This window comes from Podarcis vaucheri, assembly GCF_965113315.1.
Source record: "Podarcis vaucheri genome assembly, chromosome: 2".
NCBI lineage: Eukaryota > Metazoa > Chordata > Lepidosauria > Squamata > Lacertidae > Podarcis > Podarcis vaucheri.
Window position 1 is genome coordinate 93,487,935 of NC_138760.1, and position 17,738 is coordinate 93,505,672.

Consider the following 17,738-nt stretch of genomic DNA (forward strand, 5'->3'; position numbering starts at 1 on the left):
ATTAAGTGGTGGGGGCGGACCATCCGAATTGGTCCCACCTCCCTGCAGTGGGGAAGCGTCGCGGAGAAGTCAAGTTGCACCAGGAAGTGGTCTGACCATGGCACTTCTTTTGTTTCGCTTTTACTTAGTGTCAGAACACCAACATCCATGGAGGTAAACACCAGGTCCAAGGCATGTCCGCGGCTATGGGTTGGGCCAAACTTATTCAGGGACAGCCCCATGGAGGCCATGCTTTCCACGAAGTCCCGAGCGGCCCCTTGTAAGGTCGTGTCGGCATGGATATTAAAATCCCCTAGGACAACCAAACTAGGTGTCTCCAGGACAACATCCGCCAACTTCATTGTCCTTTCAGTCCCAGGCAGAAATAACTTTTTATTTCCCCATGCTGGAAGATGCAGTTTAAATGCTGCTGGCTGTTTTATGCTACTTCTTTTAATTCTGTGTCTTTTAGATTATTATTTTATTTATGTTTTAATGGTTTTGTGCTTTTAGTATGCCACCCTCATGAATACAATTGAAGAGCAGTATGAAAATGCTTAAAATAACTAACCAACCTCTGACTAGGGTTCAAGTCGCAACTTTACTTTGCTTTCTCTGCCCCCCACCCCCACAATTGCCTCTCTTTCTCTCACAACCGCATCACGTGCTTCTCACAGGAGCAAAGCAGAGGTGTCTGCAGCTAAGGATGCAGTTCGTCCACCAGAACCTTGGGCAATTTCTCTTGCTGACTGTCCAGTCGTGCTACACAAAATTATGGCTAAAGATGGAGATGATTTATGCTGCAGGTGTGTGGTGAAGATCCCGTTGATTACAGACTTGGAATTTGAAAAGTTTATTACTGCCCCAAGAGACCCTGATCAGGTCATTGTGATCTGTGTGATCTCACCTCAAGATCATTCCTACTCCCCTTTCTTTGAGTGGTCCATCGAAAATCTGTACATACAAATGCAACACGGCCGTCCCTCACCTTGTATTCAGGTAAGCTAGCTGCTAAACATGTGCGTGCGCGCGCGCGCGCACACACACACACACACACACACACACAAGTTGTTTTGGTTGTACATCTGTGTTTGCATTTTGTGAGCATAGGATTTGATATCTGACACAGAAGTCTTCTTCCTGTTCATTTTAATTAAGTTTAAAAGCATGTTTCTGGAGCGTATGGAAGCTGAGAATAAGATAAACTCTGAAACATGAGGGTGGAAGCCAAAAGGAGACCTTCTAATGGTTGGGTGACCCCTTCTGTTCTCTGCACCAAAAGCTCTTTGTTACTCCTCTCAAAATAGATAAAGCTGCGATGTTATGCCCACTTTCTAATCCCCAATAGGCACAATGGAACTGCAAAACATCCATAGAATTACACTGTAAATTAAATTCATACAAATAAACAGCTTCTGCTTATTTCCATATTTGATTCACAACACCCTATCAGTCTTTCCGAAGTCACAAGAATAGGACTACTTTGGTACTTAAACTGGATTTTGGTGAAGCATATACACACCTTAGATATGAGGCCCTGTTTACTTGGCTTCTTTTCACTAAAGGTATTGGACAGGCTCCCTGTCATTTAGGCAGCTCATGCGCACACAGACACATATTGCCTGATGAGAACATGCCTTGCTAGAACAGACTGCCAAGGCCCATCTGGTCTACTATTCTGCTTCCCACGGCAGCCATCTTGTGGCCCACAGGCAGGGCAAGAAGGTGAAAAACAGATCCCACGCCATTTGTCCTCAGAAATTGGTATTTGGTGGTATTTATTTCCTCTGAACATAGAAGAGCAATGTAGCAATGTGACTGTTATGTATTTATCCTCTGTGAATTTCTCGTATCCCTCAAGAAAAATGGACACAGAGGTTAGAGGGCTTTATATTTTGTTACAGGCACAGGAACTCCAGCCACAACATTTTCACTCCCCACAATGATCCTTCCAGGCTGTGATATTGTTTTTCAACACATTTATTTTCAGGGCCTGTGCCAGTATATGCCATCCATGGGCAGTTGCCAGGACCACAGCATCTCAGCAGGGCTCATTGCTGATGTCTGCCCTGGACTCGCCTTAAAATGTTTGTTTGACCAGTACACAGTGGTTGGATCTTGCTGCCGTTTTAATTTCCCACAATGTGCCACATTAACACTACATCAGAGCATTGTGAGAAATCAAAATGGAGGCTAGATTCAGAAGCCTGGTACTCCTTGGAGCACTGTTGCTGTTGGACTTTGCCTCAGTTTAAGTCTACTAGGGCACGGCAACAGTTGAGGTGCTCACAATAGATAACATTCTCAAACTGGCTTTGGTGACTTTGGAATGAAGGAAGCAACGTATGGCAAATCAGTCCTTGGGGAAGAGACACGTGGGTTCAGTGGGCTCTACGGTGAAGCTGATAATCTCAGCCTTTCTCATAGTCTCTTAGCAGTTTATATGGCCAATAGCTGGAATAAGTCTCTGCTACAGGTTCTTCCTGCTTTCAGACAGGTTTTCAAACAGTGGGTGGGAAAAGAGAACGAAAAACACCCTACTCATATGCAAGGAAAACAGAGAGGTCTGTTAGAGCCCTCACTGTCTCCACTTTATCTGCCTGCCTGCTGGAGTTGGCAATATTTAGTTCCTGTGCGAGATTGTTTCTGCTCCCTAGCATCAGAAACATTACACATATTTGATTGGTTAGAACAGAAACCCCCAGGACCTTTCCAATACACTGACAGTATCACTTGTTCCATTCCCAGTGCAAGCATGATCCCTTCCGCTTCCTGAGATATGATCTTGAGTGCCCTCTAAACAAAAATCCTCCTCTGCTGGTGCAGAAGCATGCCGTTGTTCCTGGAATGGTGGTAGTAAGTATCTGGTCTTTTTCTTCTTGCAAAAATTCACACAAACACAAACTTCTAATAAATGAGCCCCCACAACCTTTTGAGGAGTTCACTAATGCTTTTCCTATTATAAATGTGTTAGTCTTTAAGGTGCCACTAGACCAGGGGCGGATTTTGGTAATATGGTGCCCTGAACAAGGACAAAATTTGGTGGGCCCCCAAATATTTCTTTTCACAGTAATTCCTTTTGGTACAGTTGATCTTTTCAGTAGTACCCATATAAATATAGCTGATTATGTGGCTCCTTAGCTCAGCACCCTGTGCAGGGGAAGTGCCCTATATCCAGTGCTGACGAGACTCTTGGTTGACTTTCACAGAACTCCCTCGTATGTTTAGGGTTGTAGTCCTAGTTACATAATGATTATGCACTGTATCCACAATCCCTATAAATACACTCTAAAATACCTGTCTCCTCTCTTTGGTTTCTTTTCTAACAGAAGATTTTAAAGCACTCTTTCCGCTTGATTTAATCTCATCATCTGATCTGTGAACTCAGCATCATGATCTGTTTTACTATCTGTCTATATATAACAAGTGAGCAATAGAGCTTGGAATTCAGTTGACTCCCCCAAACCTCATGTTTTGTGCAGAAAATGTGCTACTGTGTTGAATGACTGGGGCTCCCACTCTAGTTGTTCCTGCAGTATATTGCTCTCTTCTTGGGAGCCTTAAGCACATAAGGAGAGATGTTTTTTATTTAGACCCATTGACAGAGGCGCCAAATCAGATAATGAAAGCCTTTCTGTGCTCTATTAAATGCTTGTAAACCGCTGGCCATGGAAGTCTAACACACTGGGTAGTCAAGTCAAGTTCAGAATTTCAAAGGGTTTGGAGGATATTATTCATTCCCTTCAGCACAGAAGAATCTATTGGCTGACTTCACCCTTGCTCTGTCCCAGTGCAGTTAATCATATTATATACCACTTTGAAGTACAGGCAGCATTGATTCTAATAGCAGGAGAGAATATTTTAACTGCATAAAAATGGGGGTGGAAGTGAATCAGAGGTGGGGTGTGGGTCACTGGTAAGAACTTTGATTCATCTCAGCAGAAGGCTGGCACCCAAGATTATCCACATGGGAAGAAGTAATTTTTAAAAATGGTGGGAAAGTGAGGTAACTTTCTCCCCTCTTCCACAATATTGTTGTGATCATAATTAGTACTGACATAATTAATCTACTCTTTTCAACTTTTTCATAGATGTATATTATCCTTTACACCCCAAATTCAATTTAGTTAGCTCTGAGTTCACCAGAAATTTAAGAACCAAGACCCTTTTAAAAGAGCTAGATCCTATGCATGTCTGCTTTGGAGTAAATGCTATTACTTCCAAGCAAATATGTTTAGAATTGCAACCATAATATTTGCATGTGACATGTGCAAATAATCTGCATAATAACTGGCTGAATATGGATGGGTGCCAGGCAGCAGCATCTGGTGAGCATTCCCTTGGATTATTTTATTTATTTACTGCATTAATATAGCTGTCTCGTGATGACTTCTCTGAGTGGCTCACAAAGCAAAAAATTAAATAAAATGCAACACTAAGCTACCGTATAAAGCAATGAAATGATAACAAATTAATTAAAAAAACTGAAGTGAAATACAATTAAATACCCAGGGGGTGGCATCCACTGTAGTCTATGCATTGCTAACCTTGGGAATACTGCTCTGTGCTCTGTGTGGCGCTATCCTTGGGCCTGGTCCAGAAGCTCCAGTTAAGTGCAGCAAGAAGCAACAAGACTGCTGGCAGGGGCAGATGGCCAACAGCATGTGGCATCTCTGCTAAAATACCCTCACTGGCTGCCTATATGCTACTAGACCAGGTTCAGCTTTCTTGTATTTATAAGCAAAGCCCTGAACAAGTTGGGTCCAAGGTACTTAAGGGCCACCTGAGCCTTTAGAATCTAGCTCAGTCACTGAGATCACCCAGAGAAGCACTGTTAGCTGCCCCACCCCCATGCAGACCTGGTCCACCCATGAGGCAGAGTGAGGTGACCGCCTCAGGCGGCAGGATCCACAGGGGCAGCAGATCCTGATGTAGATCTTCACTCAACCCTTCTTCCCTAGTGGGGAAGGGAGTCTCATTTTGTGGTTCACCTCAGGTGCCAAAAGGTCTTTGGCCAGAAGAAGCTTCCACTAGAACTCAGACATTTATTCTCACTAGTTCATTGCTGAGGAATAATCTTCTAGCTAGACTTGCCATATTTCCAAAGGGGAAAATCTGGACAAAGTTGTTGACCTTTTTTTTTCTTGGGGAGGGGGGAGTTGCTGAGCTTTTCTTGAAAGGGATTTTTAAAGCATTTTCGCCCTAGTTGTCATATGTCTGGGTTTCCCCAGATATTTGCTGATTCATCAATAATCCACCCAGATGCCATTTTGACACTCCAATTCCTGGACATATCTGGGAAAACCCAGACATATGGCAGCCCTACTTCCAGCAGAAATTCAGCACACATCCTCACAGCTAGTTTTCAGACATCTCTTGAAGACCTCTTTATACTGACAGGTCTGTTCAATTGTTCAAACTATTCCAAGATGAACCAGCTATTTTTATGATTGTTTTGTATCTTTTTTATGTCACATTTTATTGCACTTGTATACTGCCCTAATATTTTATGTGATGGGGTGGCCTATAAATATTTTTATAAGTAAAAATAAATAGATCCATGCCTTTATCCTGAAAAGGATTGTTTCTTTGTATCAAAATATTGCCTATTGAAGAGCACAAGAATAGAAGGGTTCTTGTACTCTTGCAGACTGACTCCATATGAAGAATCAAGCATAGAATATTTATTTGGCCATCTTAGTCTGCACACAAGAGAAAAAACCCGGAGTATAAAATGACTTAGAAGAACAGTAATATCTGGGGTGTTTTTATCAGCTGGAAAGATTTGTTGAACACACTAAGATTTGTTCTTCCAACCTGAAAGAAATTGTAAATTGCAACCCATGGCCATAGACCATCTATGCACTGTCAGCCATAATATACAGAGGTAAATTAATGAGTGCATAGAGACTATTTTTCTTCTCTAGATAGAAATGGGCAAGCCCAGCAGGTGTATTTGAGACTGCCTTGTCGATATCTTATGTCTGTGACATTCACGGGGTTAATGAATCATTCTGGTGCCGACTACATATGCAGACTAAGGCCCCATCTGTAATGTACATTTAAAGCAGTCATGGTTTATCCCAAAGAATCCTGGGAACTGTAGTTCAATCAATCAATCAATCAATCAATCAATCATTTTATTTGTATACCGTTTCCCAAAGGTAAAATCATGCTCAAGGCGGCTTACAACATATAACAAATTACATATTTACAAACAAAATAATAATAAAAATAAAGCACATGACCAAATTAATCAAAAAGTACACAACAATTTCTGCATAAATCTAAAATAAAGATAAAAAACAATATCAGTGACAGCAACAACTCCCATCTATCCAGCTGGGTATTTGTTTTTTTAAAAAAGGAAAATAGTGAATACCACCTGAAACTTCATTACTTCCTACGTAAAGGTGACTTTTAAAACTTAGTAATACTGTGCTTTCTATGGCACTTGAAGCAGTAGCCCACTAGAGGGAACTGCTGATGCTCTGAACGGGCAGAGCTGGGAAGAGAAGAGGCTGCAACTTACAGCTGCCAAAGAACTTTGGCTTCACAATGAACGCTTTGTTCCTTGCACGGAAGCAACGCTAAATCACACAGGGCGAGCATGTGGTTGCCAGCCACCCATTTCCTACAGGGACCCTTACCATTTCCGAGCCCCTCTGTCCCACCTCCCTGATCTCATATCCTTGCCTCCTCAGGCCTTCCACCCACACCCCTTGTTCTCTCTGTGGCCCCACCTAGTTCTCCTGAGCAACTCCACATTCTGCCTTCTCTCCTTGCTCATGTGCCTGTTTCTGTGGCCTGCCACCCTTTCTCACGTCTCTTTCCTCTCTTACCCTCTTCACCCCTTCCTGGCCAGTCAGCCCTTCGAGACTTTCCTTTCTTGCTCTGACTTAGAATCATAGAATCTTAGAGTTGAAAGGGACTCAAGGGCCATTTATTGCACCCCCTCCTTCTTTCCCTCCTTCTTCTCCATGAGCACTCCACCTAGCCTCACTGCCCACTCTCTTGCTGTTCCACTTATCTGCCTAGTGGTGTTGTATCTTGTACACACCCTCCTCTGTCCTGTCTTAATTCTAGGGACACTTACCTTTTACATGTTTATTTGGGGTAAATTGAATTGATGTGGGGAGCTGGCAAAAGCATCATGGCTCCATCCTAACCTACATGCATTCATGTTAACCAATATTGATATCCCCCCATACATATAGCAAGAGATGGGGGAATAATTTGTTTCCCCAGTGCTTCACACTTCTTTACCTTTCCCCCAACTTTTTGGTGAGAAATACCATTTTCCCAGCTACCACCCCTTTTGCTGTTTTGAATGCTAATTGAAATGTGGTTGTGTGAGTATACAACCCCCGCAGCCTGGGAGTGCTCCTCTATAGCCCTTTCAAGCAACAAAATGTTAAACACTATCTAGTACCAGCGTGTGTCATTTCACAAACTTTTTGCTTTCCAAAACGTTCCTTCTGAAAGGCTGTAAAAGTCCCTATCTCCTATGCGGAACTTGTCTGCCCTGATCACTCAAACTCTTTTCTAAAGTGCCGAATGGCAAAGAATAAAAGCAAATGAGGAGAAAGTTTAGGAGATCAAATCAAATCAAATATCTTTAATACGGTCAATGACCAACAAGCAATTTATAAAATAAAATAAAATTGGCAATCTGAGTACTATTGTACTTCAGATAACAGTGGAGATATAGCAAGAGATGTAGAGAACATTTTCAGCCTGGTTTGGAACTCAGGAAAGGTGATGCTTCTGAGCGAACAGCAAGGATAGCCAAGGTGGTGCCCTTCACATGCTGTTGGACTTAAGCTCCTATAAATCCCAGTACGCAAGGCCAGTGGTCAGGGATGATGGGTGTTGTAGTCCAATAACATCTGGAGGACAGCAACTTGGCTACTTTTGCTGCTCCCCTATGATGGATTCATTTGCCCCATATGAACATCAGTAAGGCACTTGCAGTGTCCTGTCTTTGACCTCCACCTGCTTTTGAACCTTTTCTATCCAGCATGATATGTCCATATTCTGTAATCTTATTCTTGCCCAAACAATTTTCCTTTACAGTGTACTCTTTTTTTAAAAAAAAAAAACAATAAACTACTGTACTGCATTAGTAGTAAAGTAAGGACAGCCAGCTTCTTTACTCTGAAGGACTACACTCCTCTCCAGTCTGGAGGCCGAAGGACATTTTGCTGCACAAACAAATTCTCTTCTCCTCTGTGCTCCCCTGCTGCCCAGAAAGCTCAAGTTCCATAATAGTTTTGACACCCTTTTGTAATAAGAGCCCCCTATCCAATAGCACATTGCCTGCAGATATGTACATTACATATTGCTATTGCTGTACATTGAATAGAAATATTATTTATTTGTGTATATGAATCTATTACAAAAACAAAACAAGTTTTTTAACTGGCCCTAGGTAGTAGGGAAGCATGCCCACCATAAATTTTGAAATTAATTACAACAAACCCTCCTTTTTTAAAAAAAAAATGGACTCTTTGCCTTGTGTTAGCAATATTGCTGTAGTTCTTTTAGGCGATAATGTTCCCCCAAAACACACAAACACACACCAAATAGTTTTAAAATACAGGACTTTTGGTAATTTAATCTTCTATATATCCAAGAGCGAGCCACTGAACTTTGCTGCAACCACACACACCTACAGAAATGTGAAAATATGTTGCTGTCTTGATATCTGGCACACACAAAAAGGAGCTGGGAATCTCCTGTGATCTGTGGGGAATAGGGGTGTGGTCAGCAGGCACTGCCTTGAGGGACACAGCAGCCGAAAAGGGTTTGCAGTAAGCCTTTCTGTGGTCAGGCTATAAGACCTGTACTGTTTCTGCTTTCCCAAAGTGAATGATGTTTCATTCAACATCAGGAGTGTTAAGTGATGTGCAGGAAGTCTCTCTCTCTCTCTGTGTGTGTGTGTGTGTGTAGAGAGAGAGAGAGAGAGAGAGAGAGCGCTGTCAAAGCCCCTTCATGTCTGGATGAAAACATTTAAGCCTCCTGTGCATAACAGGAAAAGGAAACCATTTGGTCCAAGCCTTCCAACTCGCTTATATATATATATATTTTATTGCAAAGCATTTTTGTTCCCCTCCTTCCTGCCTGTTTGTCAACAGATGTATGCTGGAGGGAAGCCAGTCTTTGGGGGCTGTGTTTTCAACGGATACAGCTTCAGCAAGAAAGACCTGCTGAAGCAGATCAACCAAGTTTGCCTTGACTGCAAGATGGGCCACTTCCTGCCACAGAGCTTCAAATTTAGGTAAAACAGGAAGTCCAAGGGAAGGGGAAGATGGGAATGGGGACAGGGGAGGCAGTGTCATGCAGAGGTCTGTGTTTGCAACAAGAACCGGACGAACTGGTGCACTGTGACCAGAGATGAGCTGTTATAAGAATGATGTGCCCATAAACTTCATTATTAGCTGTTCTTGCTGCTAAGTATATAACTAGAGCAGGGGTAGCCACTGGGATACCACCCAGATGTTATTTATATATTTATTTCATAAAATTTATACAGTACACCACTTGATAGTAAAAATCCAACTGACGGTATGTTCTTGGACTACAACTCCCATCAGTCTCAGCCAACTTGGCCAATGGTCAGGGATGATGTGAGTTGTAGTTAAAGAACATCCAGGGGTACCATGTTGGCAACTCATGAATGAGATGGATAATTTTAAAAAAGAAAAAAGGTTGAATTCTAAATTCTTCCTTGCTGTGTTTCGGGTTCCTAACATTAGGCCTGTTGACTGATTAAGTTTTTAGAGTTGTATCCGAAGCTAGTTCTCAGAGTTAGTGTTTGTTAGCCCATTATGTTAGTGGGCATGAATAATTTAGGTTTCTTAATTTCAATTAGTCTACTTTCAGTAGAACTTGGAAGTCAGTTGGATACTTGTTGCTTATTCAACTGACATGTAATCAATGCATTATGTTTACATAAATCTGCATATTACCAAATCTTTAATAGAGACTAATTTTTTAGCCCGTTGAAGTTTCCATTAAGAATGAGAGAAATGAACTTTTGGGTTAATAGACTTGCATCACTTAGGAGGGGAAACCATCATTTTCTTTTTCACCCAAATGGCAAATGTAGTTCAATGTATGCATGTGTGCCACATTGGGGCAATTCCCCCCCCCCTTATTTCACAAGTGCACTAATGGAGCCTAAGCAGGTGATGACTGACCTGGAATGAGACCTTGGGGTCAAAATTGATAGATTAATGAAGATGTTAACCTAATGTGTGGTGGCTGTGAAAAGGGTGAGTTCCATGTCAGGGATCATTTGGAAATGAAATGAAAATAAAACTGTCAGTGGTCTAATGCTATTATACAAATCTGTGGTGAGAACATACTTGGAATACTGGGTACAGTTCTGGTTGCCTCACCTCCAGAAGGATATTCTAAAGTTGGAAAAGGTTCAGAAAGGGGCAACAAACATGAGCAAGCCCTATGGAACAAGCAAAGCAGGCATTTATGTAGAGGAATATAAGATTATTAAGTGTGGAGAAAGTGCTACCATGGGCTGTAGTAAGGGGCCACCAACTTGGATGGCTTTAAAAGAGGATTAGACGAATTCAAATTTGTGTAAGACAATGCTGCCAATGGCCATGATGTCTGCATTATAACTCCACTATTGGACACATTATGCTTTTGAATGCTAGTACTGGGAATAATAAGGTGTGGGGGGGAGTTCTTTTGCACTCAGGTTCTGCTTGTGGGCTTCCTGAAGGTATCTAGTTTGCAAAGAATCTAGTTCGCCACTTGATGGACCTTTGGAAAATAAGCAGAGAGAAAAATAAAATTGAGATTCGCCTAGCCATACCCCTTCCATATCTCTTAAACTTGTAGGGGTCAATGTCAATGTAACAGACTGAATTACAACATAAGTTCAATCCATTCTTTCTTATAGCCCCTTTCTCTTTCTACTCCTTCTGCCTTCTCATCCCCTTTTCATCCGTAATGTGGCTTTGGAGCCTAACTTCCCTTGCACCAAAGAAACAGCGCATGTTCGCAGAATGGGGCTTCCGCAGCCCTCTTGAGAGTCTGTTGTTGATGTTTGAGGGGGAGCTGTCTGCCCCCATCTTGTTCCCTTTCCTTTCCATTATTCCCAGCCCATCTCTGTATGACTCTGCGGTGCTGCGTATTTTCCATCCTACTCTGTATTCTAGTTGCGTGTCCTATACTCTGTGGACAGCCCAAATTGAGGAAACTGAACGAAAGACACAAATGTATCAAATGGACACATGTTCCCCAAATGTGCTTAATTCATTTTGAACTGCCTTTCCATCCCACCCCTGGAATTTATTCTGGAACTCGTGACGCGGCCTTGATTATCCATCAGCAATGTGAGGCTGTCCCTACCTGCCAGTCCTGTGCTTTGGTGCGTATTATTTTATGTCATGTGGGCGCCTTTAGCAGCAACTCCAGCGCCGAGCAAGATTTACAGTCTGTTTTTAGCAGCTCAGGAGACTGGAGGAAGAAAGTCCATTCAAAGCATGTGCTCAGTGGATGGATATAGCATCAGCTCCACTACAGTCTGTTAAACCATTTGCCGTGGGTGACGAATGGCTGTTCATTCCTGTGGTATTCTCCGCAGTCACGTTCAAGAAGTCTAGAGTCTTGTTACTGGAGCGACACTGATATCTGGGAGCAACATGACTTCATTCTGTTCCTCCCTCCACCCCATAAACTAGCTGCTGTTGGAATTTAAACTATAGCGCAGTGTCAGATTCCTAAACCAAGGGCTGTGGACTCTGACTTTGCTAGAAACTCATTGTCTTTGTGTGTAGGAATTCTAAGAGTGAGATATTTCACATCCTAAATATATGGCACCACTGTTGTGTTCCCTCTACTTTGAAGTACTTTGAAGCACACATACACACAGTGCCAGGCATCTCAGTGTCTTTAAAGAAAGCAGGCACAACCCATTGTTAAGCCCCGTTGAAATAAATGGGACTCAAGTTAAGTCATGTCCACCCCATCATCACTTTCACTAGGATTTAGTCATGATGACTAATGTTTTGATGGATTGTGGCTGTGGAGTCTAGGAACTGATCCATTCCCTGCTGATAACAAGATACCTCTGTGTGAACTGGAGGGATTAGGAAACCCTTTATGCGTCACTGGAGCTTGCTTGTGATCTTAACTAACATACACTGAAGAATGAAGTAAAGATAAGAGGGGAAGTCAGGAAGCATTTTCACCCTGTTTGCAAATATCTGTTCTCTCTGCAAAATAATCGAAATATCGAAAGAAAGGAAGTGGGATTTGGTGCTTTCAGTGCAATGTTTTCCTTCATGACTTCTTCCATGAACATTCCATGAACATTTGTAGGATCAAGGCCCTGTTTGCTTGGTTAATTTTTACAATCACTGACCAATGAATCTAATCCTATCTCTAGAAGCACAGTAATATTTAATATATTCATATAGACTATACTCATTCATATATCCACATATGATCCACATATATTCATATATACACATTTTTCTATCAAGTCTTGGCAATATTTTCCAAGAGGTGGTAGTTATAAGTAAAGGTAAAGGGACCCCTGACCATTAGGTCCAGTCGTGGCTGGCTCTGGGGTTGCGGCGCTCATCTCGCTTTATTGGCCGAGGGAGCCGGCGTACAGCTTCTGGGTCATGTGGCCAGCATGACTAAGCCGCTTCTGGCAAACCAGAGCAGCGCACGGAAACGCCGTTTACCTTCCCGCTGGAGCGGTACCTATTTATCTACTTGCACTACGACGTGCTTTTGAACTGCTAGGTTGGCAGGAGGAGGGACCGAGCAACGGGAACTCACCCCATTGCGGGGATTTGAACCGCCGACCTTCTGATCGGCAAGTCCTCGGCTCTGTGGTTTAATCCACAGCGTCACCTGCATCCCTGTGGTAGTTATAGACATTCCTTATTTTAAGAGATCGGATATCTATAGACCACCTGAGCCATCATAAACAATATTGTATCGGAACTAGCACTTTCAGTAATATAGAGAAAACATGTGATAGCCTCTCTTTTTATTGAAACTCTGTAATGGTAACATACCAAGTCCTCCCCCCAAAAAACCTTTGTATTACAGGTCTAAATTCTCAACTCATCCATCTCAAGGCAGCCAGTGCTAAGGGAATCTACTACTGTATTGCACTTTGCTCGATAGTACAGCAAAACTTGCTCTCTGTTCATAGCAAAGTGCCGTAACTGTATTTCATCTACTGGCTTGAAATGAGCCCTTTCTGCAGCCTTATTCAGAACTCCTGATGTCAAGACAAGGGATGGAGTTCATAGACTCATAGTTGGAAGGGACTATTGAGGATCACCTAGTCCAAACCCCTGCAATGCAGGAATCTTTCGCCCAATGTGGGACTCGAACCCATAGCCCTGAGATTAATAGTTTCATGCTCTACCCTTTAGACCAGTGCCATTGATACCACCCATGCAGCACCCAAGGGGGTGAAAATGAGAAACCAGCTTCAGGGAGAGGAGACATGTATATGGACTGGAGTCCAGGAAGTCAATCAGCTGGGTGTAAATTAGAGAGGATCACAAATATTAACAAGTGGAGAGGAAGATCAATGGATAAGGAAGAACTGGTGGCCATTTGGGCAAAGATGTGAAAATGGAGAAGGCTATGGCCAACTGCACTTTCCTCTTTCGTATAGGCATTAATGTGGAAGAGCCGGCAGTGGGGGAGCAATAGCATATGATGAGCATGACTTAACTTTAATTCTTGCCAAACATATTTTGGCAATTAACACTTTTGTTGAGTTGTGGGTCAAAAATAACTGCAGGTGTGTGAACAGTCAATGAGAGGAGTTGCATTAAAAAAACAAAAACCAACAACAGTCAAATGATCATGTCCGGAAACCAAGAGGAGTGAGAGTAAGGCCAACAAGTTAGCAACTTGCAGATATTGTTGAGTTGATGCTATTTATTATTGTACAGCTTACCCTAAGCAGGGCAATGATCTGAGTCCAACCAATGACTCACAGATATATGAAAACATAGCAGCTGTGTTCCTTTTTGTGCCTGCCACTATGAACTGCTCAGGGTTGGGGGCAGGAAAGCAGGCTGATGGCCTGTCAAATAGGATGCATTCGACATAGCAAAGGAATGCTAGAAAGCAGCAGAAAGGAAAGTCTGTTGTTCAAAGGTCAGCAAGACAAAACTCTGGCACTGGCTTTCAGGAAAAGTTGAAGGTAGCTGAATTTGTTACAAGGAACACCATTTTTAAAAACACGCACATATACCACATTCTGTCCTCTGCTCAGATGACTAAGTGTTTATAGTGAATAATCAATATATTTCTTGTTAAAACAAGGCAGTTCATAGGAGTGAGAGGAAGTTACACACAAAACACTCCATCAAAAGACAAACAGGCAAAACAAGTGAGACCAGCAACAATATGTTGCAGCCGGGAGTGTTCCTGTATCTGTTCAGGGTTCCACCTGGCTCATGATTCATGCGCCAGACCTCTGTACCACAAAGTGAAGAGTGAGAGTGCTCATTAACACAAGAGAGTCTAGTCCATGCAGTCATCATAGTACTGCTGTGCATTAAATGCAGAGCTATGGGGGTTGCACACATGTCCCTCTCCCTTCTCGTAGGGATAGACAAACCTGTCAATATTGGTTTATCTCTGTTTCTCATGTTTCCAACCTTAAATTCAGTTCTCCATATTTCCATATCTGTTTGCGATTTTAAACCCTCATGAAAATTCACCAGCAGATTTATCCTAATCCACGCATTCTTGCAAAGCATTTTCCTCTAACATGATGCATTTTAATGTTATTTTCACTTATATGCATTTTAATGCACATATTAACCTAGTGAATTCGTCTTTTATAAACATTACTGACTGGAGAACTCCACTGCAAAATTCAAAGAAGAGTAGATTATGATTTGCATATTGTTTGGGTTAGGGAGTTAGGGAGATTTTCCCCTTTACATGAGAACTGGAACACAATTTCTCCCCATTCCTATCTTCTAGTGTTAAAAAAGTTACTAACTGGAGCAGACAAGTGGTGAATTGGTGGCAGCAGCTGGAAGATGGGCAGAGGAGTAGGAGTGGGACAAGTGGAGCACGATGTGTTATATGTTGAACCTTGATTGCTGGTTCAGACTCCATGCAGGTTATATATACAAGTTAAACAACAGGGTTATATAGAGCACCCTGATAGGTCTGTTAAATCTGCAAAGTTTCTGCTAGTCCAAAGGAAGTGAAAGAATGAAGAGTTTTGTTTGCGCTTAAGTGAACAGTGCACAGTTAATTCCCTGTAAGAATACAACATGCAGGATGTGGGCAGCTAATTACTTTCTTGTCTGACATGGTGAGACAAAACTGTACCCATTGCCTTGGCTCTGTGATTGGCACATGGTCTTTGTCTGGGCCAGCTCCAGGTTGGCATGGGCCCTCGGGGTGGACAGCTCTGGCTCCTCTTGCCCTCCCATCCTCTGTCCTATGTCTGCTACTGGTGGAAAGGCAAGCAGGGCAGGGCAGCCGCACCCACAGTGGACAAGGAGAGGAAACTGTAGTAACAAAACCAGTGCCATGGGTGGAGGAAGCAGAAGCTGTGGCATGGCTAGCAAGGTGAGGAGAGCGGCAGGGAGGTGGTGCAAGGTTGTTGGCAGCTGCCCTGCAATGCTGCCTGGTGCCATCAGGCTTAGCATCTGCTATATCATAGGAACAAAAGAGGAGCAGGCCAGTGACTCATCTTTCCCAGTGTCCTCCTCTCATAGTGGCCAATCAGATGCCTATGTGAAGCCCACAAAGAGGACCTGAGCACAACAGTGGAGGTAGAACATAGCCACCAGAGTCAGAAGCTATAGATAGCCTCATCCTCCATGAGTTTGTCTAACCCTCTTCTGAAGCCATCCGTGTTGGTGGCAATCATTGCTTCCTTTGGGAGCGAGTTCATAGTTTGATTATGAGCAGGTCTGTCCTGAATCTTCCAACATTCATATTCAATGGATGCTCCCTAGAGGGAGAAAAACCTTTCTCTAACCACTTTCTTCACACCATGCATAATTTTATCCACTTCTATCACTGCAGCATACTCCCTTTAGAAATGCGCTGCAAATGTAGCAATTTGGAGAATGTGCATTTGAGTGTCCTATGAGATGCCCCTCTGCTCTTTCCTTGCATTTTGTTTTCTGCAAGCGAGACAGTTAGAAACCTGCTCAAGATTAACTTTGATAGCTGTGGACTATGAACAAATGTTGTAATGGAGGCTGAATGTGCCTCCTGGGTCTGCTAATGCCCAGCCTCCTGTATGTCCGTACGGTCCAATAGGAAGATGTGTAATGCATTTGGCTGTCTTAAGCATCCCGGACAGCAGAATGTAACAAGAACAAAATTGCCTTGCTAATAAGGCCTTAAATCCAGAGGAGGCTAAGGAACCTGGGTATTCAGTGTGTCTTTCAGTTTGTGATGGATTGTGGATTGCACATTTATTGTAAGTAAGCCCCTGCCTTTCTCCTGGTCTGCATAATCGGCCGTAATAAATTATCAGGGAGCCACAAGTCCCCATTCCTAAATTGCATTCACGCTTGTGCAGTTGGTCAACGTCTCTGTCCATTCCTGTGAATAATTGAGCGCAGTGACACACACTGGAACTTTGCTAATAGTTAAAATGATTTTTGAATTAAATCAAGTAATGGAAGAAACAAGGAAATGGCCTGTAAATCATGTCCAGATCCCAAGGCGTTTGAACCTTTGCTGCTGCCTGTTTGGAAGTTTTTACAAGCGGCCCTTGACATATATTGCTTTGGTGGAGTTCCCCAGCATGAACCCCCTCCATCCCTTCGAAATAAAGAGCAGCACTTGAGACCTGTACTCTGAGTTGCGAGCGGGAGATTCTGCACAAAGATCTTGGCAGCACTGTGAAGGCACAATTTATTATTCCTCCTGAACCAGTGCTAGGACTCAAGCCCACAACCTCAGGTATTGACTTCCTCTGGTGCTGTTGCCCTGATGCTCCCATCTCAGCCCACATATGATGCAGTCATATTGCATCTCGAGTGTAGGTGGGGAGAGGAGCTGGACTATTTCTGTCCTTTCAGTGCAGTATATGTGACACAGTTGGTCCAGAGGAGAGGTTCTGAGTATAGGACCAGCAGCCCATCATTATTTCTGCCACTGAAACAAATTGAAAGGACTGTGGTCCTAGGCTTTTCAAATATCCTTTGAAAAAACCAGAGAGGGTTAATCTTTTCATTATGGCACTCATTTCTTAGCCACACTTTATCACTCCATCACTAAACCTTTCAAGCAATGGTATTTACTTAGCTGGATTTTCTAGCTCACTTTTCCCCAAGGGCTTGGGAAATCAATTGCACTAAAATCAGATTTTATTCTTTTTTAAGAAAGAGGGAGAGCTATGGAAATACCAAAATACAATTTCAGAATCATATCTCAGGGTGGAAGAACACATTGTGTGAATATACCTCTAACGAAAGTCCAAGAGGCAGCTTCAAGAGGTGGATTTGGGATGGAGAAGCAGTGTGTGTGTGTGTGTGTGTGTGTGTGTGTGTGCAGTGTACGTGCAGCTTTCCAGACCTCAAAGATTTCACCCAACTCAACTGGGAACGGTCCTTCGCTTATTAAATTGCTACCAGTTGATGCACATTTATATGAGCCTGTTCTGCTGCCAATACAACTATATCACTCTATTCAGTGATGTACTTTGGATATATATGATCCCTGTTAGCTGTTTTCTAGCCTTACAGCTGTAATCTTCTGGGCTT

The 17,738-nt window shown here is 42.8% G+C and overlaps 1 protein-coding gene across 11 annotated transcripts in view; it reads left to right on the top strand.

The window, feature by feature from the left end:
- LOC309524659 (uncharacterized protein C3orf20 homolog) overlaps positions 1-17,738 on the top strand; it is a 60,572-nt gene that overhangs the window by 33,938 nt on the left and 8,896 nt on the right. For 10 of the 11 annotated variants that reach the window (XM_082209497.1, XM_082209504.1, XM_082209502.1 and 7 more), the window contains 3 exons: positions 657-978; positions 2,728-2,835; positions 9,117-9,259. In XM_082209497.1, coding sequence (XP_082065623.1) covers positions 657-978; positions 2,728-2,835; positions 9,117-9,259 — 573 coding nt within the window. The remainder of the gene's footprint in view (positions 1-656; positions 979-2,727; positions 2,836-9,116; positions 9,260-17,738) is intronic. The other variant, XM_082209498.1, reaches the window with a different exon arrangement.